Genomic DNA, 22,966 nt, shown 5'->3' with positions numbered 1-22,966 from the left:
AAAGAGTATAGAGAAGAGCAACAAAGATGATTGGGGGACTGGAGGCTAAAACATATAGGGAACGGTTGCTGGAATTGGGTATGTGTAGTTTAATGAAGAGAAGGGTGAGGGGTGACATGATAGCAGTGTTCCAATATCTCAGGGGCTGCCACAAAGAAGAGGGAGTCAAGCTATTCTCCAAAGCACCTGAAAGCAGGACAAGAAGCAACGGATGGAAACTAGTCAAGGAGAGAAGCAACTTAGAACTTAGGAGAAATTTTCTGACAGTTAGAACAACTAACCAGTGGAACAACCTGCCTCCAGAGGTGGTGAATGCTTCAACACTGGAGGTTTTTAAGAAGACACTGGCCAGCCATTTGTCTGAAATGGTATAGGGTTTCCTGCCTGGCAAGGGGGTTGGACTAGATGACCTCCAATGTCCCTTCCAACTTATTATTATTATTATTATTACTCACAACAAGAGGCTCTTTAGTTCTTCCAGTTTTGGTCACCACAATGTAAAAAAGTTGTTGAGACTCTAGAAAGGCTACAGAGAAGGGCAACAAAGATGATTGGGGGACTGGAGGCTAAAACATTGCTGGAATTGGGTATGTGTAGTTTAACGAAGAGAAGGGTGAGGGGTGACATGATAGCAGTGTTCCAATATCTCAAGGGCTGCCACAAAGAAGAGGCAGTCAAGCTATTCTCCAAAGCACCTGAAAGCAGGACAAGAAGCAATGGATGGAAACTAGTCAAGGAGAGAAGCAACCTAGAACTAAGGAGAAACTTCCCGACAGTTAGAACAATTAACCAGTGGAACAACCTGCCTCCAGAATTGGTGAATGCTCCAACACTGGAAGTTTTTAAGAGGAGACTGGACAGCCATTTGCCTGAAATGGTATAGGGTTTGCTGCCTGAGTAGTGGGTTGGTCTAGATGACCTCCAAGGTCCCTTCCAACTTACTTATTATTATTATGTTCTGGTACAAGTTGTTCTCTAAACACCATAAGGATAGTTTTCGTACCTCCCCCCTGTATGCTGTTTCATCTCCACCTGTAACAAGACCCACTACGGTGGTATCATCTGCAAACTTAATGATCGCAGTGGATGGGTCAGATGATACACAATCATATGAGTACAGTGAGTACAGGTAGGGGTGAGCCCGTGCAAAGGTTTTGATTGAATATATTGTAATTTATGATTTTATCTGATTTATACTTGATCATTGTTATTAATTATTCTTGCTTAAAGCTTAATTATGACTTTAGCTATTTTAAAATGATATATTCACTCATTCAAAATTAATTTACACCAGGAAACTACCATCCCTTTGATATTTTTAGGTCCCTTGTTCATTTTGCTTTACTCTTTTCATTCTCTTTGTGCTTGTTTAATGTATATATTTTTTTTCTCAAAAGCTTAATAAAATAAGTAGGAAAAAAATCAAGATTATAGCTTCAAAAAGCTTTCTCTCTTCTTCCAATGGAATTTTTGTGGTGGATTTGATCTGCAGGCTTCACTGATTCCTTGGCGGCTGACGCAGTCAGAGGTCAGACTCTGCCCAGCTTTTAATGGCCACAGCCCTCCGCTAACATTTTGGCTTGCAAAAAAGGAGGGATAACACTTATATGTGTCATGCCATCTGGCATATTCCATAACACATAGCATATCCTACATGAGCACCTTATAACTATCAGTATAAGATTTCTGTACCTAGTTTCAAAAATAGACCATCTGACAGGTAGTAGGCATAGGTTATCAAGAGCAATGGAAAAGCTTTTTGATTTGCCAGTTCCAGTCCCTTAACAGTTTGCGCTTGTTTGTTAGGCAACTTGTCAAGTACATAAACCCACCATTTTAAGCATCTGTCTACAATCATCTAACCCTGCTGCAGCTGTTAAGAAAGAGTGATGGTAGTTTCATCCCCACTGGCAGATGACGATTGGTAGGAAGAAAAAGATCTAGGAAAATCAATCCCTTTCTTTAAAATGCCTCACAACAAATCAGTAAGAATAAAACCATCCACTGACTTAGTTGTAGCTGAAGAGAGATCAGCAGTGGGGGAGGCACAATTTATGTCACTTTGGAGGATTGGTGGTTAGCCCTTCAGCTGCCTTGAGAAACAGCTGTGTAAAATATCTTATTGGGACAAAGAATCACTTGGAACTTTTACCTTTGCAGTTATCCAAATATGTCCTGTTTTAATTAGAAATAACAAGCCCTTTACAACAAATACCTTATTATTATAGAAATAGCAGTAGCACTTATATACCACTTCACAGTGCTTTACAGCTCTAAGTGGTTTACAGATTCAGCGTATTGCCCCCAACAACCTGGGTCCGCATTTTACTGACCTTGGAAGAAGGCTGAATCAACCTTGAGCTGGTCAGAATCGAACTCCTGGCAGTGGACAGAGTTAGCCTGCAATACTACATTCTAACCAGAGTACCACCACGGCTCCTATTATTATGGTTAGTGACAGAGTCAGCCAGATGTTAACACTGAACTTCACATTTTTGTTTACCCATCATCGTGTCCTTCTTTAAGACTGGAATAGACAGGTGTTGATGTTCCATAATATTAATGGTTTTGTCACAGGATGTAAGCTGTTCTGAGTCACGTTGTTTTCTGCAATTGACTGGCGGTGATTTTGTCAATGGTGTTCAAGTGATGCTTCCAACATTTTGGGATTGCAGCCAAGATGCCTATTATTATTGGTTTTATCTCTGCTTTATTTTGCCACAGTAGTTCTACTTCAATTTGCAGGTCTTTGTATTTTGTGATTTTTCTCTTATTTCCTTTCCTTCTACACTGCTGTCTTCAGGTATTGTAAGGTCTACTATACAGTCTTTTTTTAATCTTTCTTTTCAACAGTTGTTAAATGTGGGGTGTTATGGAAGTTACTTATCTCTCCCAGAGCATTTTAACCGTCTTCATTTTCTATTATTTTGACTATTTTGTGGTCTTACCAGTTCTGGCTTGCAGGCAAATGGTATTGACTGATGATGCAAAGTAGAATCATATCATACAAAGATGGCTAGGTATAAGATTCACTCCTTTGGGAAGTGAAAAATTGGGGGTTTCCCTTTTTTAATAAACCTGTATGCTCATTCCCAGCACCGGTTACATGAAGAGAAGTTTTTCCGTGGATCCAAGGAGGCATGATTTTGTGTCCTGCCTGCAGCCCAACAGATGAGGCTTTGCTTGTTTGTACAGACTGGTTGCTGGCATGTTGCGGCCCGGTACCGGACCACGGACCAGGGGTTGGGGACCCCTTCCTTAAATTATGTCACTGATTTTTTGGCAACTATGTTTGATGGGGGTCCTTGAAGAGTTTTAATTTTGCCAAAACCACAAGATAAAGTCAGAAGTAAAATGGTAAACTTAGCGCTTAGACATGAACATTGATCTTTTTTTAGATAAGTGCATTATATTGTTCTTATAGGCTTTGATCTTTATGTGTTTGTTCAAATCAGTAGACTTACTGATATTCTGAAAAAGCAATTGAATATGTCTCTGTGAGTTTTTTGTTAGCAAGTACATCTCACCATTTTATTCTATGTACCAGATTACCTTCAAATACAAAGCAAATAAAAATACCTTGAAAAATATATTTTTTTATTTCTCTTGAGATTATTCTTATAAAAACTTTTTGCTGACATGATATTTTTCACTGCAATGTTGAGGACCAAATCATGGACCCCGCAGTGGAAAAAGTGCTGTGGGTATCTATTGCTGTGCGTTGTTTTTTTTTTAATCTTGCATCTTCTATTATACAACAATTTTCTACTCTTCTATTTTTGCTACAATAGAAACAGGAGTACAGGTCAAAAATTCAAGTATAAATTATCTTTTAAAAAAAATCATCAGCTAGGACAGTTTTTTAGTCAAAACAAGGTAAGATTTAAGTGGATTTAGATTTGCAGCCCTGTAAAGCCAGGTCTAAGAAACTGTCATGTATCCATATAAAATGTGACTAATTATTTTAAAATTTGATTTCATACTACATATAGTCCTCAACCTATGACCACAATTGAGCCCAAAATTTCCTTTGCTAAGCAAGGCAGTTGTTAAGTGAGTTTTAAGGAACAATTTTCCATTCAGAAAACTTTAAATTAGATTTAGGCTTCAGTTGGAAGGCTTGCCCTATTCTCTAGTCCATTCTCATCACTCTTCAAAGGAGCTTTTTCATTAACATCTTGGATTTTTTCTGCTGCTTTTAAGGTTCCTTCATCACTTTCTGTCCTTGCAGGATTATGAACTTTCTTTTCTCCGTCTTCCTGCATCCTTTTCTTCTCTTCTTTTGCAAGCATTCTGTAGTTGTAGTAATTCATAATGAAGAGGAATATCCCAGCCAAGACCATCACTGCCCCACATTTAATGAACATGTATTTGTAGTCTCCAAAGGTGTCAATAAGAGTACCTATCAATGGAGAAATGACATCTTAATTATTAGTGACACTTATTGATCAAAATAGAATAAGACCATCATGTGAGAGAGAAGCAACCTAGAACTATGGAGAAATTTCCTGACAGCTAAAACAATTAATCAGTGGAACAACCTGTCTTCAGAAGCTGTGAATGCTCCAAAACTGGAAGTTTTTAAGAACAAAATGGATAAACATTTATATGAAATAGTATAGTTTCCTGCCTGAGCAGGGGGTAGGACTAGATGACCTCCAAGGTCCCTTCCAACTATTATTATTATTATTATTATTATTATTATTATTATTATTATTATTATTATTAGTATTAGTATTAGTATTAGTAGTATTAGTAGTAGTATTATTATATAAAACTTTTATTCATAAAACATGAAACTCAGTCAACTGAACACTCAAATTGACTGGCACTAATGGCTGACATGGGTTGCTGCCAGCATCCTAGGTATCATCATCATCATCATCATCATCATCATCATTATTATTATTATCATCATCATCATCATCATCATCATCATCATCATCATCATCATTATTATATTCCAGGCAAATTTTGAATCGATTGCTAAAATGGTTAGAGAAAATGGTATCTACTCAATTTCACAATTAAGGACAGGCTTTCCTTAAAATAAGAAATATCAGCAAATCCTAGGCTAATTTTGAATCAATATTTTGCCACCTTTTTTGGTTGCAATCCACGCATTTCATCCTCCAAATTAATGTGCAATCATGGTTTTCTTTGACCATTTTCTTGTCCTTGAGATACAATACTTTTCAAAACCACCATAGCGATAATTTATTGAAAGTATGGTACTTAATTATTCTAATGTCTAATCAAACAAACTACGCATTTTGTAACAAAGATGAGATGCTTCCATCTTGATTGGATAAAAATACTGCACCAAGGAGCAACATAGCCCACATTCATGCTTTAATATGGTGGCATTAGCAAAAACATCAAAGAGAGGCTAATTGCAGCTATTCTAAATTTCTGCTAATCAGGATGACCTTAAGATCTGCAAAATACATTTCAATGAGAGTTTTAATGAGAAGAGTACTGGAAAATTTAACAGTAGAAGAGTCTTTCCATCTCCTCCTTTGAGAATAACAGAAAGTCATAAAACACACCAGGAAACATTACTTAGTCCATTAAAGCAAAACCCAGTAGTAGGTTGTTAAATGCCAAAAAACCAATCAATTTGCCACTTATTAAATAGGGAGCAACACACTGAACTCATATTCCAAACTATTTATAAAGCACTTTCTAGCGTCATTAACAGTCTTAAGCAATTAGCCCTAATCTGCTTCTTAAAACTGCATGCTGAAAAAACATGTGTGCTGACCTCTCACTACACTATAAGACAGGAAGAAAGTGCTCTGATAAGAAAGGATAATTGAATAATAAATATTTTTAAAGCCCTTGAAATCTGAGGTTCCTTTTCCCTTATTTGACAATTAATGGTCATCTGATATAAGTTGAAGTATCAACATCTGTATTTCAACTATTCTATCACTTATACCACACGCATTTAAGATTGCAGCTTTTTGTCCAAAGCCATTTTAGCTCCACTACAGTCAACAGGCTTAAATCAAATTAAATCCTGTGGAGCAATTATTTTCTTAACAGCAAACAGCAATAGCTTAATGCAGATTGCAGTAATTTTGAACCTGCCACATATTGCCCTTAACTTCCTTGATTCATAAATACTTTTCTTCTAGAATAGAAACAACAGGTACAACCTGTATCTAATAATTGTGTAAGGATTTAAAATCTAGTTAAATCATCCTAAAACAAATCAAAAGGAAATGGGCACATGAAAGCTGTTAAGCAGTGGATTCTCTCTTGCTGACAATTTTCAGATAAGGATGGCTATCAGGGATGGTTTAGTCCAGACATGTCAAACACAAGGCCTGGGGGCTGGATCCGGCCCGTGAAGTGGTTTCATGTGGCCCGCGAAGCCATCCTGGAAACAGTGAGGGAACGGCCCCCACTGCCTTGGTCCTGGCCCAGAGACCCTCCTTCTGCCAGATCTGTCCCACTCCGGCCCAGGCCCCCATAGGCACCCTTGATGCGAACGATGTAGAGCTGGCCATTCCCACCCAGTAGGCCATACGCACTCTAGCCACGCCCACCCTGGCCATACCCACCCGGCCCCTTGAGGGCAACCGCAATGCTGATGCGGCCCTCAATGAAATTGAGTTTGACACCCCTGGTTTAGTGGATATCTGCAGTGACCAAAGAATCATATAAGTAGATCTGTAACTCAAACATTCTATAATTTTAAAGTGATGCTTTTACCAGCGGTGATCTCCAAATTTTTTTTAAGAAAATCAGATATTTGTATTTTACCTGGCTGCATCTATTTTGTCTTATCTTAGCAATATCATCTGATAAAGTTTCAAATGTTTTATGAAATTGCTAAACATGTATTATAATAATTATATTTCTTCAGGATGTGAATAGTATTATTGTAAATATTCACGTATTTATTTGAAAGCCATCCAGATTTGCCTTATCAGTGAGATGGGAGGCATCTACATGTAATCAATAAAAATAATTCAGGTGTAAAAAAATCTGAACGATTGCTAGGTCATTAATAATTAGAAGTATCCATATATTTTAATATCATCCAATGTTCATCTGGGTTTTTGCATTTCAGATATGGAAGCACCACTTCCAGGGTAGCAGGTGAATTTATTGATTATATTTATCTTTCTCTTTTTCTCCAAGAACCCAGGACAATCTATATGAGAATCTCTTTTCATTTTATCTCCCCAATAGCAACCTTGTTAGATTTTTTTTTTGGGGGGGGGGGGACTTATGGAGGATGGCTGGCTGAAGACCCTAAACATATTTCCATGATGGTGAACTACTGTATCTCTGCTCAGTCCTAATCTAATATTTTAGCTATCATGAAGACTGGTTTTAATCTTATGACTGCTGTTTATTTGTGTATTTTGTATATTTAATTTTACATTAAGAAAAATTAACTACTGAGTACAGAAATATAATGAACTGAGATCCTTTTTAAAAAAAAATACTAAAAGAAATTACATGAATATATTATGTTAATCTTTATCCAAAATCTAGCCAGCCAAGAAATTTGAGGTTTTGCAAGGCACAGAACATTTGAGGTTAGCAAGGCTCATCTAAACTGATTTTTAAGCAGCCTTTGGATAGTTTTAACAGTTTAGTTCTGCAACATCCATTTTAATGAACAGAAAATTTCAAGGGACTGAATTTTCTTGTCGGGTGATAATTTTATTCCTTCAGGCATACTCCTGATGAACCTAGTTTAAATGAAATTTGAAAACTTCGGCAGATGTGGAATTGAGCAGGGCAGTGAAGAATCAAGAAATCAAATTCTAAGAGTAGGTGGGGGGGAAGCCTTAACACCTGATGCTTCTTCCTTGAAATTAAAAGTAATGATTTTCATTATTGAGAAGACTAATGGAAAGAAGAGTATAAATGTTCTTACCCCCAATAGGTGGCCCAAGTAATATGGTGAAACATTCCACTATGGTGACTAGTCCTACGGCACTTGTGAAACGGCTGGCACCGACAAGATCCATGAGAGTTTCAAACAGCATTGCACACACCATACCAAAGGCCAGGCCAAAGAAGATAGAATAAATGACTAATCCCACGTAACTTGTTGCCAGTGGGCACAGCAGGTGACAAGCACCATTAAAAGTAATGGAGAAGCTGAAAAAATACTGAATTCTTGGCCTCACCCATTTGCTATTTGCAATGAGCCCTGTAGCTGGCCTGGCTATCATGTCAACTATTGCTAGAATGGAAAGGAGAAAAGCTGCTGAATATTCATCAATCCCACGGTGCTTTGCATAAGGAGCCAAAAAGACAATTGGTGCAAAAAATCCTAAAAACATCAGCACGTTCCCTATCAGATAGATCAGGAAGCCTCTGTGCTTAAAAAGCGACAAATCCAGGAACTTGTTGAAGTTTTCACAACAATCTCTGTCTTCCTTTGTTTCCATATCCTTATCCCCCATTTCGGCAATGCCTCCATCAGGTTTTTCTCTTATGGCCTCTTTTGTGTCTTCATTTTTTTGCCTTTCAGATGTTGGTCCAATTGGTCTGAAAAGGGCTCCAGCCACGCAGCAGTTCAGCAGAATTGCCCCAAGGATAAAAAAGCTCCCCCTCCATCCAAAAGTGTCAAAAAGAAACTGGTTCAAGGGTGCAAGGGTGCAAAGCATGACGGGACTTCCTGCCATGGCAAGTCCATTTGCAATGGGACGTCTTTTCAGGAAATACTTCCCAATGATGATTACTGAAGGCTGGAGGTTCAGGGCAAGACCAAGTCCTGTGGTGAGAGAATAAGAAAGAAGTATGTTACCTCATTAGTTTAAAAAAGCATGTTCTGTTATCATAGAGACTAATATGAGACAGCAGTGTGCTGCAACTGCCAAAAAAGCCAACACAGTGCTAGGCTGCATTAACAGAGGGATAGAATCAAGATCATGCAAAGTGTTAATATTACTTTACAATGCCTTGGTAAGGCCACACTTGGAATACTGCATCCAGTTTTGGCCACCACAATGTAAAAAAGATGTTGAGACTCTAGAAAGAGTACAGAGAAGAGCAACAAAGATGATTGGGGGACTGGAAGCTAAAACATATAGGGAACGGTTGCTGGAATTGGGTATGTGTAGTTTAATGAAGAGAAGGACTAGGGGTGACATGATAGCAGTGTTCCAATATCTCAGGGGCTGCCACAAAGAAGAGGGAGCCAAGCTATTCTCCAAAGCGCCCGAAGGCAGGACAAGAAGCAATGGATGAAAACTAATCAAGGAGAGAAACAACTTAGAACTAAGGAGAAATTTCCTGACTGTTAGAACAATTAATCAGTGGAACAACCTGCCTCAGGAAGTGGTGAATGCTCCAACACTGGAAGTTTTTAAGGAGAGACTGGCCAGCCATTTGTCTGAAATGGTATAGGGTTTTCTGCCTGAGCAAGGAGTTGGACTAGATGACTTCCAAGGTCCCTTCCAACTTCTTGTTGTTGTTGTTATTATTATTACCGTATTTTCCGGCGTATAAGATGACTGGGCGTATAAGACGACCCCCGACTTTTGAGAAGATTTTTAAGATTTTTCGTCTTATACACCGGAAAATACTTACATGCCAGTTGCCAAGTGTCCGACACAAGCCCGATTCAGACCTGTCTGATGCAGATGGTGCAAAGCCCTGCCGGTTCCCACCCGATGCCGGTGCCACCTCGAGAGGGAAGGGCGTGAGGCGCCTTCCACGGCTCCCCGAGCACTCCTTAGCAGCCGGGGAGCGTGCACGTGCACAGGACTGCCCTGCCGGCTCCTGCCCGACGCCAGACGGCTCTGCCGGTGCCGCCTCGAGAGGGAAGGGCGTGAGGCGCCTGCCACGGCTCCCCGAGCACTCCTTAGCAGCCGGGGAGCGGGCGCGTGCGCAGGACTGCCCTGCCGGCTCCTGCCCGACGCCAGACGGCTCTGCCGGTGCCGCCTCGAGAGGGAAGGGCGTGAGGCGCCTGCCACGGCTCCCCGAGCACTCCTTAGCAGCCGGGGAGCATGTGCATGTGCAGGACTGCCCTGCCGGCTCCCGCCTGATGCCGGACGGCTCCGCCGGTGCCGCCTCGAGAGGGAAGGGCGTGAGGCACCTGCCACGGCTCCCCGGGGACTCCTTAGCAGCCGGGGAGCGCGTGCGTGCGCAGGACTGGCCTGCCGGCTCCCGTCCGACGCCAGCCTGCCCTGCTTCCTCCACAGTGAGAGGGGAGAGCGTGCTTTCCCGGGCTCGTCGACTTGCAGCCACGCCGGAGCCAAAAGGGGCTTTTCCTTCCACCCACCCTTTGGAATAAACACAAGAGCTCCCAGGGTCTGGTGTTTGCAAGGGGGAGGGGAAGGGGCTTAGAGGCTCTTGGTGGTGGGAAGGGAGAGTCACGGTGGAGGGGGGAATGGACTAAGGAGGCTTGAAGTTGCTTTGCAAGAACGGGGGTGCTCGATTGATTTATGTACTATTTTCCGGCGTATAAGACGACTGGGCGTATAAGACGACCCCCCAACTTTTGAGAAGATTTTCATGGGTTAAAAAGTCATCTTATACGCCGGAAAATACGGTACTATTATTATTATTATCCGTCCCAAACAATTCTGTGGCAGGAGTATATTACTAAATCTACTTTGTTCTAACTCAAGATTCCTTAACTTAGTGGTCTACATAATGGATTGAAATTATGGATTGCAAAAGTCCATCCAGCATCACCATGCCTGGGAAGGCCATCTCATTTACAAGTCAGATAGTTCTAAAAATCATCTGCATGAAAACTGATTTATTTTTAATAAAGTTTTCAGAAGTAAACAATACATTTGGTAGCAGAATTTCTAACAGAAGTCTTTACACACAGGCTGTATTCTGGACAGCCCTATTTGAACAGTAAACTGCTGTAAAAAGGCATTATTGTAAAGCTGTGACAGAAGCCAGAAATACATATAAGCGGATGAACATTTTATAGGAGAAGGTTCATGACTGTGCTTTGAAAACAAAGCAAATCGTATCTATTTTCTAGGTCTATTATAAATCATGACCAGCATGTGAAATAAAGAGGTCTGGCAGCTATTCCTGCTTTTTATATCACATTTCTGAATTTGTTCTGAAAAAAGTAAATATTGTCATAGGGGATTTTGAGGACATGGGAGTCAGAAAATTAAACAGGTTTTATAACTTCTTTTAAATGAGAACAGTCCGTTCTTGATTCCACTTGGTGCTTTGGTGCCACCGAGTACTAGCGGTTATTTTTTTATTTTACATTTATACTGCTTCTTTTCTAGGAAGAGTCCAAAATAACATGCCAATAAGGACAAGAAACTGATGAAGAGAATGGTGGAAACCAACAAAATATGCTACTGGAGAGAGGATTTCTCTGCAACTCACCTGAACCTGTTCATCAACATATATGCCAAAGTGTCCACTCCACCAGAGTAAACCTTGAAGGAAAGTGGGGGCTCCAGAGAATTATATGTATGTTTTTCATTCAGATTCTTATTTGACTCTTGAGATTCTTCTCTTGAGCTTTGGGCAAAGTGCCTTAATACAATATACAGATCATACAGATCATAAGAGCTGAATATTACTATAGCAATGCCTAGGTATACAACACCAAGGTCAGAATGTATCAGTTTTCTAGGTCATAGGTAAATGAAAATCATCAGGTATCTGTGGGGTCTTCTCTTGGGACATATAACTTCTATGGACTGAGCTGTGGTGGTGCAGTGGTTGGAATGCAGTATAGCAGCCTAATTCAGCTCACTGCCAGGAGTTCGATCCTCACCAGCACAAGGTTCACTTCCATCCTTCCAAGGTCAGTAAAATGAGAGCTCAGGTTGTTGGGCGCAATATGCCGACTCTGTAAACCGCTTAGAGAGTTTTTTGAAGCACTGTGAAGCACTATATAGGTCTAGGTCAGGGGTAGGCAACCTCGGCTCTTTTATGACTCATGGACTCATGGAGTCAGCTATGCTGACTCAGGAATTCTGGAGGTTGAAGTCCATGAGTCATAAAAGAGCCTAGGTTGCCTGCCCCTGGTCTACAGAAAAGAAAAAAAATAAAATTACCTGTGATGAATCCAGCACAAATGTACAGTTGAAAAATGCTGTTGCAGAATGCTGCTGAAACCATTCCTATGCCACATAGTAGCCCTCCAAATATGACCACCGGCCGGCTACCAAAACGATTCACCAAAATACTGCTAAGGGGACCTAAAAAATGAAGGGAGTGGGAGGAGGGAATGAGTCATTTTCATAAATATGTCTCTGATGTCACATACTTTAAACATCAATAGGGGCTGAATTATTCTTGAATCAGAATAAGGATTAATTAAGGTGTAGGAATGACTCCCAGCTAAGTAGTAAATCACTAGTCATAACATTTGAAAAGAGAAGATAATATTTGACATAGGGGCATCAAGCAAGAAATTGGAGGGAAGAGAGAGCAGAGTGAAAACAGGAAAACAAAGCTTGCTTAGCAGTATCATTATCATATGATGCACAACTACATGGAGTGACACAGAAAGCAGAGCAGATTGTAGCATCTGTTGGTGGCTGATATCAAGAGAGGAGAAAAGAGAGGAAGAGAGAAAAAGAAAAAGAAAGGGGAGGGGAAGGGGGAGAGGGGGGGAGAGAGGGAGAAGAATTTGTACTATTTGGATGAGAGATTGCTAGGAAATAAATTGGAAAAAATATCCAAGAAGGCAAAAGCAAGGCACTTCTATGTTTCTGCCCAAAAAACTTAACAGAAGGGAGTCAAACTTAATTTGAGGGGGAAAAAACCCTTCTTTTTCTTAAATGCAGAAAGAGCATAATCACACAGTATTTTTCATAGGTTCATGACACTCAGTCTTTCTATTTCAAATACAGTCAGAGCTTGTCTTTCAATTTGTAGACCAGAACAGGATATATTGGTAAAGATGCAGTGTTAACTTTTTTTCATTAGGGCTCTGTACATGGACTGCAAAACTGTATATTCTTTATTCTATTCTATTCTATTCTATGTTCTTTATTCTATTCTATTCTATTCTATTCTATATTCTATTCTATTCTATTCTATATTCTATTCTATTCTATTCTATTCTATTCTATTCTATGTTCTTTATTCTATTCTATTCTATTCTATATTCTATTCTATTCTATTCTATTCTATTCTATTCTATTCTATTCTATATTCTATTCTATATTCTATTCTATTCTATTCTATTCTATTCTATTCTATTCTATTCTATTCTATTCTATTCTATTCTATTCTATTCTATTCTATATTCTATTCTATTCTATTCTATTCTATTCTATTCTATTCTATATTCTATTCTATTCTATTCTATTCTATTCTATTCTATTCTATTCTATATTCTATTCTATTCTATTCTATATTCTATTCTATTCTATTCTATTCTATTCTATTCTATGTTCTTTATTCTATTCTATTCTATTCTATATTCTATTCTATTCTATTCTATTCTATTCTATTCTATTCTATTCTATTCTATATTCTATTCTATATTCTATTCTATTCTATTCTATTCTATTCTATTCTATTCTATTCTATTCTATTCTATTCTATTCTATTCTATTCTATTCTATTCTATATTCTATTCTATTCTATTCTATTCTATTCTATTCTATTCTATATTCTATTCTATTCTATTCTATTCTATTCTATTCTATTCTATTCTATTCTATTCTATTCTATTCTATTCTATTCTATTCTATATTCTATTCCAGGGGTGTCAAACTCAATTTCATTGAGGGCCGCATCAGCATTGCGGTTGCCCTCAGGGGGCGGGGTGGGTATGGCCAGGGTGGGCGTGGCCTACTGGGTGGGCATGGCTAGAGTGCTTGTGGCCTAGTGGGTGGGCGTGGCCAGCTCTACATCGTTCGCATCAAGGGTGCCTATGGGGGCCTGGGCAGGAGTGGGACAGATCTGGGGGTCTCTGGCAGAAGGAGGGTCTCTGGGCCAGGGCCAAGGCAGTGGGGGCCGTTCCCTCACTGTTTCCAGGATGGCTTCGCGGGCCGCATGAAACCACTTCGCGGGCCGGATCCGGCCCCAGGGCCTTGTGTTTGACATGTCTGCTCTAGATGATTATAAATGGCAATAGATCATTTCTTTGCTAACAGCTAGTGACTGTCAGATCTGATAGCCATAGCAGAGTATTGGTCAGAAGTTAATGCAAAGTAATAAAAAAATCACATGGGAAAAATCATAATTCACTAGAGAAGCACACATATGTTTTATCACAAAGATAATACAACGTTTAGTACTATATTGTTAGATGCATTAGTCTACCAAAATGAAAACAGACATTAAACTCTAACTGATTTTTTTATTATATACATTTATATGTAATAGAGATGCAAAAATGAATGGAAGGATGGAGATTATATCCATAAATATACAGGGGAAAATATTAAAAGTGGAGACAAAGCACATGAAATGCAAGACACCGTTTGGATTTCTTTCAAAGCTCAAATGTGATTTGGAAATATGCAGTGATAATCTATAACAGCAAAACCTGGCAAATGCTAGGAAGATGATATTATGAGCATTTAATATCCATTTACCTTTAGTGCATGTATTTTTATACAGAAGCGCACAGACAAAATCTGAATGTTCTGGCTTTATGACTTCATTGAGCTCACCCTCATATTCTTCTGCACATTATCAAAACAATGCCCTGCTAATTGTTTATGAGATTATAGCCTCAAGACGCAGATTTTTTTCTCAGCCCGCCATAGAGTTGGCTTAGTGTTTTTTGTAGCTGTTCCTCTTTTCCAATAATGCTTTCCTGTTCTCCCAACACAGGTTTTGCCACATGAATGGCTTCAGTCAGGATTCAGTCCTGGACTGCTGACTTACTACACGTCTAACATACTTCTGGAAGAGCATTAGATTTGGATTCTTTTCAATCAGGATTCAGATCTGGGTATGCAATGAAAATAGTATTGGTCATACTTTTGGATGACCTCTAGGTTGGGGGTGGATGACCCTACTTCCCCTCTTAGGAGCTTCTGATACTATTGACTATGATATCTTTCTAGATCAGGGGTGTCAAACTCAATTTCATTGAGGGCCGCATCAGCATTGCGGTTGCCCTCAAGGGGCTGGGTGGGTATGGCCAGGGTGGGCGTGGCCTACTGGGTGGGTGTGGCTAGAGTGCATATGGCCTACTGGGTGGGCGTGGCCAGCTCTACATCGTTCGCATCAAGGGTGCCTATGGGGGCCTGGGCAGGAGTGGGACAGATCTGAGGGTCTCTGTATTATATATGTAAACAGTTAAGTTAAATGTGATTAACCAGTATACGTGAGGAAAAGCAAATCTGACAGGAGAACACGCGGGAACTTTGACAGCTGTCAAAGTTCCCCGCACAGCGCAGGCACAACCGCTGACAGCTCGCGGCTGTCAAAACACCGAGCCATGCGGAAGCCTGAACTGTCAAGAACAGACGACGCGGATTGGTCCAGATAGACGCGGCGCCAAAATGGACGTTCCTGATTGGCCCTCACTGACAGCTGCCGGCTATAAAAGCCGGCCGAGTTATTCTGTTTTGTCTTGCTCTAAATAAACCCTTTAGTTAACTAGCCTGTTGTCCCGAGTGGTCCTTCGGCTACTTCACTGGCGATGAAGGTGGGATCGCTCCAGAGCTGAAGTCACGGCCGCGGAAGAGAGTTCCCGGCCAGAGCTGTCACGGAAGTTTTAACTTCCAACGGAGCGAGACCCAGGACCGGACGACATGGCAAACTTCGGTCGCGTGAGGGAATTCGACACCCGACATCCCGAAAGGTGGCAATCACACCTGGGCCAGGTCGAGGGATTCCTCCTTGTCAGCAAAATCACCGATGACCGAGCAAAGGCCGCGGCGCTGCTATACATCAGTGGACCCCCCGTCTACGACGCAGCCGTGGGGCTGTTCAGCCCGGTGCCCATCACCGAAGTATCCTACGCGGACCTGGTAGACCAGCTGACGAAGCATTACATGCCAGCCCGATCCGAACTGTACTGGCGGGTTCAGTTCGCCCAGAAGAAACAACGCCCAGACGAACCCGCAAACAATTTCATCGCTGGGGTCCGACACGCCGCGCGGAACTGCCGCTTCCCCGACCTAGAAGACCGCATCAGAGACCAGGTGGTGATCGGCCTGAGGGACGAACGCTTACAGAAGAAGCTGACATCCAAGACCGACATGAGCCTGGCAGAGCTGACCAGAGAAATCATGGCCTACGAGTACAACCACAAGAAGAAGTCAACTACCACGACCCCAGAGAGCCCAGCGACCATCTTCCAAGAAAGCGCCACCCTCAGCGACAGCGAAGAGTCGGTGGATTTCACCGACGGAGAAGCCCTGCAGCGCAGAATGGAACGCAGGCAACCAAGGAGAAGCGATACTTCGGACCGCCGAAGGTCCAGGAACCCCCCTCCGCCACTGCCGCGTTACGAGCAACGGGCCGCCTGCGCCAGCTGCGGGGGCAATCATGCCCAAGGAAGCTGCCGGTTCAGGAACGCTAAGTGCCACAACTGCGGAAAGACTGGCCACATCAAACCGGTGTGCCGCAGCAAGGGCCGTGACAACATCAATGATTTGGAGGCAAACTCCCCAGGTAGGCCAGCTACCCAGGCCAGCAGAGAAAAACCGCCAGGGGCCCTGGTAGGAACAATTGACAGGGTAAACAGCCTAAGCTCAAAGGTTAAGATCAGGGTAAGAATTCAGGGGGTGCCCTGCCTCATGGAAGTGGATTCAGGGTCAGCAGTCTCCCTAATTTCATTTAAAACTTATCAGGAGATCTGTCAACAAGGCAAGGGGAAAATTCCCCTGAGGCAAACCCAGGTCCACCTAGCAGACTTCCAGAAAACCCCTATTCCTCTGGAAGGGAGGGCTAAGGTGGAAGTAGAGTACAGATCTTTCAGGGGTCCCCTAGAAGTACTGGTAACGCCGGGAAATCGCACCAACCTGATAGGGCTGAACTGGTTCGGACCGTTAGGGATCGCCATAACGGGGGTAAATACTGTACAATCACCCAGTCTCGAAGCCGTTTGCAATAAGTATGCAGACGTCTTCGATGGCACTTTAGGGAAATACACGGGTCCCCCCATCTCTTTACAATTAAACCCAGACATCCAACCCATTAAGATAAGAGCTAGGAGAGTGCCCTTTGCCCTTAAAGAAAAAATTGAAAGGGAACTAGAGCGCCTCGTTGGGCTCGGGGTGCTTGAACCGACAGAGGGGGGAAGCTGGGAGACCCCAATAGTCACCCCGGTTAAGCCTAATGGTGAAATAAGATTATGCGCGGACTATAAGGCGACCCTCAACGTAGCTCTTAGCCCCCATGCTTACCCGGTGCCAGCGGTAAGGGACGTTTTTGCTTCCATCCGCTCTGGCGCCATTTTCGCCAAACTTGATCTCACGCAGGCGTATTTGCAACTGCCTGTCACAAATGACACCGCGGAAGCCCAGACAATTGTCACCCACCGCGGTGCCTTTAAAGTAAAAAGGCTACAATTCGGCATATCAGGAGCCCCGGGTATCTTCCAGGGTATCATGGAGAAAACCCTGAAAGGAATACCCGGGGTCTGCCCCTACTTCGACGATGTTCTCATCGCCGGAGAAAATGAAGAAAATTTAGCTGACAGACTGTCAGCTGTGCTGAGCCGGCTCAGAGAAGCCGGCCTCAAACTTAAGCGGGAAACGTGCTCCATTGGAGTCACCTCCACAGAGTTCCTAGGGTACAAAATAGACGGACAGGGCATCCACCCCACCACAGACAAACTAAGGGCTATTCAAACAGCACCTAGCCCAAGGAATAAACAAGAACTCCAAGCCTTTTTAGGATTATTAAATTTTTATCATGCCTTCATCCCCCACAAAGCCACTATCGCAGAGCCTCTGCATAGACTCCTGGATAAGGGAACTGCCTGGTCCTGGACCAAAAGTCATGAAAATAGCTTCCAATCACTAAAAAAGATTATTTGCAATAGTTCAACGATCACCCTTTTCAGAGAAGATACACCAATATGCATCGCTTGCGACGCATCTCCCTATGGAATTGGGGCAGTATTAAGTCATTTATACAAGGATGGCACCCAAAGACCCATAGCCTTTTATTCACGCACTCTGTCGAAAGCAGAAAGAAATTACGCACAAATAGACAGAGAAGCCCTAGCAATTGTTGCAGGGGTCAAAAAATTTCACGACTATCTTTATGGGAGACCCTTCACTATATACACAGATCACAAACCCCTATTAGGGATATTCACTTGGAATAAAATAACACCTCAGATTCTCTCACCGAGAATACTACGGTGGTCCACATTCTTATCTGCCTATTCTTATCAGTTAATCCATAAACCAGGGAAAGAATTAGGACACGCAGACTGCCTCAGCAGACTGCCAATCCCTAGCAATGACCCAGACCCAGCCCCAGCCGGGATGATCTTAGCAATTTCGCAACTTCCAGACTGTCCCCTCTCTGCTAAGATTATAGCGAACAACTCAGCTAGGGACAAAATACTCAGCAGAATTCTCAGGTGGGCCACAACAGGGTGGCCAGCAAAAAACCCACACCCCCAATTCCAACCATACTTCAACAGGAAAAATGAAATATCTTCACATAGGGGATGCCTGCTATGGGGAAATCGTGTCATAATACCAAATAACAACACAAATCAAACGTTAGACATCTTACACGAAGGACACCCTGGCATTGTCAAAATGAAAGCTATGGCCAGAAGTTATGTTTGGTGGCCGGGCATAGATAAGGAAATAGAAAAATATGTAGGAGGGTGCTATACCTGTCAAGCAACCCGGAACGAACCACCCCAGGCACCAATCCACAAATGGGAAACAACAAAAAACCCATGGTCACGCATACATTTAGACTTTGCAGGACCTATCCAGGGACAGAGTTTCCTAATTGTAGTGGACAGTTATTCTAAATGGTTAGAAGTCACTCCCCTTAAGAAAACAACGTCAGGAGCCACTATACAAGCCCTAAGAAAAATATTCGCCACACACGGCCTCCCAGACACCATAGTTTCAGACAATGGCCCTCAATTCACCTCTCGTGAATTTCAGATATTCGCTATGAAGAATTGTATTAGGCTGGTCACGTCGGCGCCCTTCCACCCATCGACTAACGGGATGGCTGAAATTATGGTACGCTCCACAAAAGAAGCTTTGAAAAAATTCGTCAAGGGGAACTGGCAAAGGCGACTCAGCCAATTCCTAATGTCACAACACGCAACTCCATGCACAACAACGGGCAAATCACCAGCGGAACTAAGATGGGGGAGGAGGCTGATAACATGGCTTGACAGACTGCATCCTGACACATACCCGGAAGAAAACGAACAAACCCCCCCCATCCGCACATTCAAACCAGGGCAAATGATATGGGCACGATCTTACTCAGATAAAAACAAATGGGTTCAAGGGACAGTGCTAAAACAAACAGGACCCATTTCTTACCTAATATCCACACAAACTCACGGCAACCTACGCCGCCATATCGACCAACCCAGACCCAGACAACCGCCATACACCCCAGAACCCCAAACGTCGGAACTCAACCTGCAACCCCCTCCAGAAATACTACCGATACCAAACCAAGATGAAGGGGAGCAAAGAGACGCACCACCGGCAGACCCAGACATCGCCCCACTTCCTCGTCGTTCCACCAGGAACCGAAGGGCCCCCACCTACCTAAAGGACTACCAGTGGGTAGGTTCCAATGACAGACAGGGAGGAAACGCTCCAGGGGAGGGGTAAGGGGTGTATTATATATGTAAACAGTTAAGTTAAATGTGATTAACCCGTATACGTGAGGAAAAGCAAATCTGACAGGAGAACACGCGGGAACTTTGACAGCTGTCAAAGTTCCCCGCACAGCGCAGGCGCAACCGCTGACAGCTCGCGGCTGTCAAAACACCGAGCCATGCGGAAGCCTGAACTGTCAAGAACAGACGACGCGGATTGGTCCAGATAGACGCGGCGCCAAAATGGACGTTCCTGATTGGCCCTCACTGACAGCTGCCGGCTATAAAAGCCGGCCGAGTTATTCTGTTTTGTCTTGCTCTAAATAAACCCTTTAGTTAACTAGCCTGTCGTCCCGAGTGGTCCTTCGGCTACTTCAGTCTCTGGCAGAAGGAGGGTGCTTTGAAGGAGCAGGCAGGACAGCGAAGTTAAGCAAACTTAACTTTATTAGGAACCAGGCAAACAACAGAAGAACATTGCTCTTATTTATACTAGCAGCTGTCAAACGTCTGGCCAATCAGGGCTGTGCCGGTTTCCCGCTCCGTTCGCTTCCGCCAATCGGAGTCGGCTGGTTTTGACAGCTCGGAGCTGTCATCTGGTGGCGCGTGCACTGTTGCTGGGTGATTTTGACAGCCGAGAGCTGTCAGTCGGTTGGCGCCTGCGTAGTTCTGTCCGGCAGCTTTTGACAGCTGTCAAAAGCTGCCGCAGCTTTACCTCAGCCCTGTTGGTTCTTTATACATTAAGAATGTTTAACGTTATATTAACATGTAAATACATAACAGAGGGTCTCTTAGCCAGGGCCAAGGCAGTGGGGGCCGTTCCCTTACTGTTTCCAGGATGGCTTCGCGGGCCACATGAAACCACTTCGCGGGCCGGATCCGGCCTCCGGGCCTTGTGTTTGACATGTCTGTTCTAGATCAATTCAGAGGGTCAGGAGTGGAAGGCAAGTTTTTCTGCTGGTTCCCTTCCTTCCTTCAGGGTCTAACCCTAACCCTGATAGTAATGATTGGGGAGGAGAGGGATCGATCCTCACCTTTACAGGGTTTGGCACTTTCTCGTGAAATTACGATATATGGCTATGTTTATTAGAAAAAAATAGATAATAGGGAAAATAAATAATTTTGTAGTCGGTTACATTTGACTACATTTGTACTCAGTTACATTTGCTAAGATAATTTTTTAATTGTATTTACTTCAAAGGAAATTGGAATCTATTTTCTATTTTTTATTCTTTCTTTTTGCACTTTTTGTCTTATTTTCTCTTTTCCTTTTCTTTAGTTTTGTGGAGGTTTATTTTAAAAAAACATTAATAAAAACATTAAATTTTATATTAAAAAAAATTAAAAGAAAGATCTGAAGGACCAGGTTATGGATAGATCATCATGGACAGAATTTATCTATGTGGTTGCTAATAGTTTGACACTGAATTGATGGCACATAATAGTCAGACCAACAAAAATCAGAACAACCTACTGTTCATCCAGTTCAAGGACTGGAGGAGTAAACATTCACAAAGCCATGAAAAAAAATCCTTTCTAGATTTTTATTTCTAAACTCTATATATAATCTGTCAACTGAAAGAATATATTCCAAATATCTGATAATGATTTCAGGCTTAAGTGGAAAGGCACTGTACAATTCTTTGTTTATTTTTAATTGCTACTTTATTCTTATAGTTCTATATAAGAGAACTGATACCCTCTGACAATATTTGGGATTGTCCTTCACTAAGTGTCCCCTTGCTTTTTATGAAAGTCTTTAAAAGGAGTTTAAATGTCTGCTTCTTAATTAAGAAAGCAAGGTGAGAATGAAAGCAGAAGAAACAGCTGGCAAGGATCTTCTGGTGTACTCATAAAGCTGCTCTTTACTTATCTTGACCTTGCTGAGGAAGTGATGGTTGTGTTGATAGATTCCCATGAAACATTTCAGACCTGAGGAAGTGGCCTCAGAGGTCCAGTCAACAGCTGCTGTAAGTTTTATCAATATGGCCTGCAGCTTTTAAAAAATGAGATGCAGGGAAGCCACTGGAGAACAATAATTACTAGTTGCTATGTGGAGTCAAACAAACAAATGCCTGGCTTTTTATAATAGGGAGCTTGGAAGACTCTGTATTGACCCTTTTATCTATTAAGGACAGCTGTCTACTTGACCAGCCAAATGCAAGATTTTAAGAACAAATATTTCAGTGATCAAATTAGACCAATTATTTTCTTTTAGTCTCCAATCCAAGTCAGAAAAACAATTATTTATGCAACTTTGGCAATCTTTCAAATGCTGTCCATTATTCTCTACATATTTCATACATCACCTCTCTGTAGACAAAAGAGTTAGTGAAAAAAAAACCCACAGAAAATTAAAAACAGGCTTCTGATTCTTATGCTGCAATTAAATCATGAACCAGAAAGTACCAAGATGAAACACAGTCTAGAGATAAGACTTCACAATTTTCGTATAAACTCTGTGAATACAACAGGGGCTCAAATATACACCAACCACATTTTAGACTAATGTATTACATGAACCCAGTTCATGTGATTTGGGGTTGAATAAACCAAAGTTAATAAGGGTGTTACAAAAACTAAAATGTTGAGAGAAGCAGATGAGTAGAACCACCAACGTTTGACCACAGAAAATAATTTGTATGTGCAAGAAAGTGAAGAAATAAAGGTGTCAATTTTGACATCAGACAAGAATCAGAGATAAGGATGTTACCTGTCATGTAGCAAGGAACATTTGATGTAGTAACCTAATGTTCAACAAAAGGATAGCTGATGAATTACATTTGTCAAAGAATGTAAAGGAAGATGAACAGGTCAAAAAGTCCTAATACATGGACACCACTATGTATACAGGGCACTCTTTCCCAGTCCCTGTACATCACTTAATCAGAGTACAGTGAGGCAACTGAATAAAAATGTGTGAGTAATGCATACACAATTGTAAACTTTTATAGGTGTACAAAAACTAGGAATAGGCAATGCTATGGCTTCTTTGAACTATGGTGCTGGAGAAGACTCCTGCGAGTCCCTTGGACTGCAAGGCGATCAAACCGGTCAATCCTATAGATCAACCCTGACTGCTCTTTAGAAGGCCAGATCCTGAAGCTAAAACTCAAATACTTTGGCCACCTAATGAGAAGGAGGGACTCACTGGAGAAGAGCCTAATGCTGGGAAAGACTGATGGCAATAGAAGAAGGGGACGACAGAGAATGAGGTGGATGGATGGAGTCACTGAAGCAGTAGGCATGAGCTTAAATGGA

General features: G+C 42.0%; 1 protein-coding gene across 1 annotated transcript in view; it reads right to left on the bottom strand.

The window, feature by feature from the left end:
• Nucleotides 1-945: 945 nt before the first annotated feature.
• Nucleotides 946-22,966, bottom strand: part of LOC310635295 (monocarboxylate transporter 2-like) — a 42,036-nt gene continuing 20,015 nt past the window's right edge. The window contains exons 3-5 of the mRNA XM_083354085.1: nucleotides 12,024-12,167; nucleotides 7,901-8,746; nucleotides 946-4,402 (exon numbers count right to left, since the gene is read on the bottom strand). Of these exons, the coding sequence (XP_083210211.1) occupies nucleotides 4,101-4,402; nucleotides 7,901-8,746; nucleotides 12,024-12,167 (1,292 nt within the window). The 3' untranslated portion in view covers nucleotides 946-4,100. The remainder of the gene's footprint in view (nucleotides 4,403-7,900; nucleotides 8,747-12,023; nucleotides 12,168-22,966) is intronic.

The sequence above is a fragment of the Vipera ursinii genome (genome assembly GCF_947247035.1).
Source record: "Vipera ursinii genome assembly, chromosome: 2".
Classification (NCBI taxonomy): domain Eukaryota; kingdom Metazoa; phylum Chordata; class Lepidosauria; order Squamata; family Viperidae; genus Vipera; species Vipera ursinii.
This window is presented reverse-complemented; position numbering and strand designations above follow the sequence as displayed.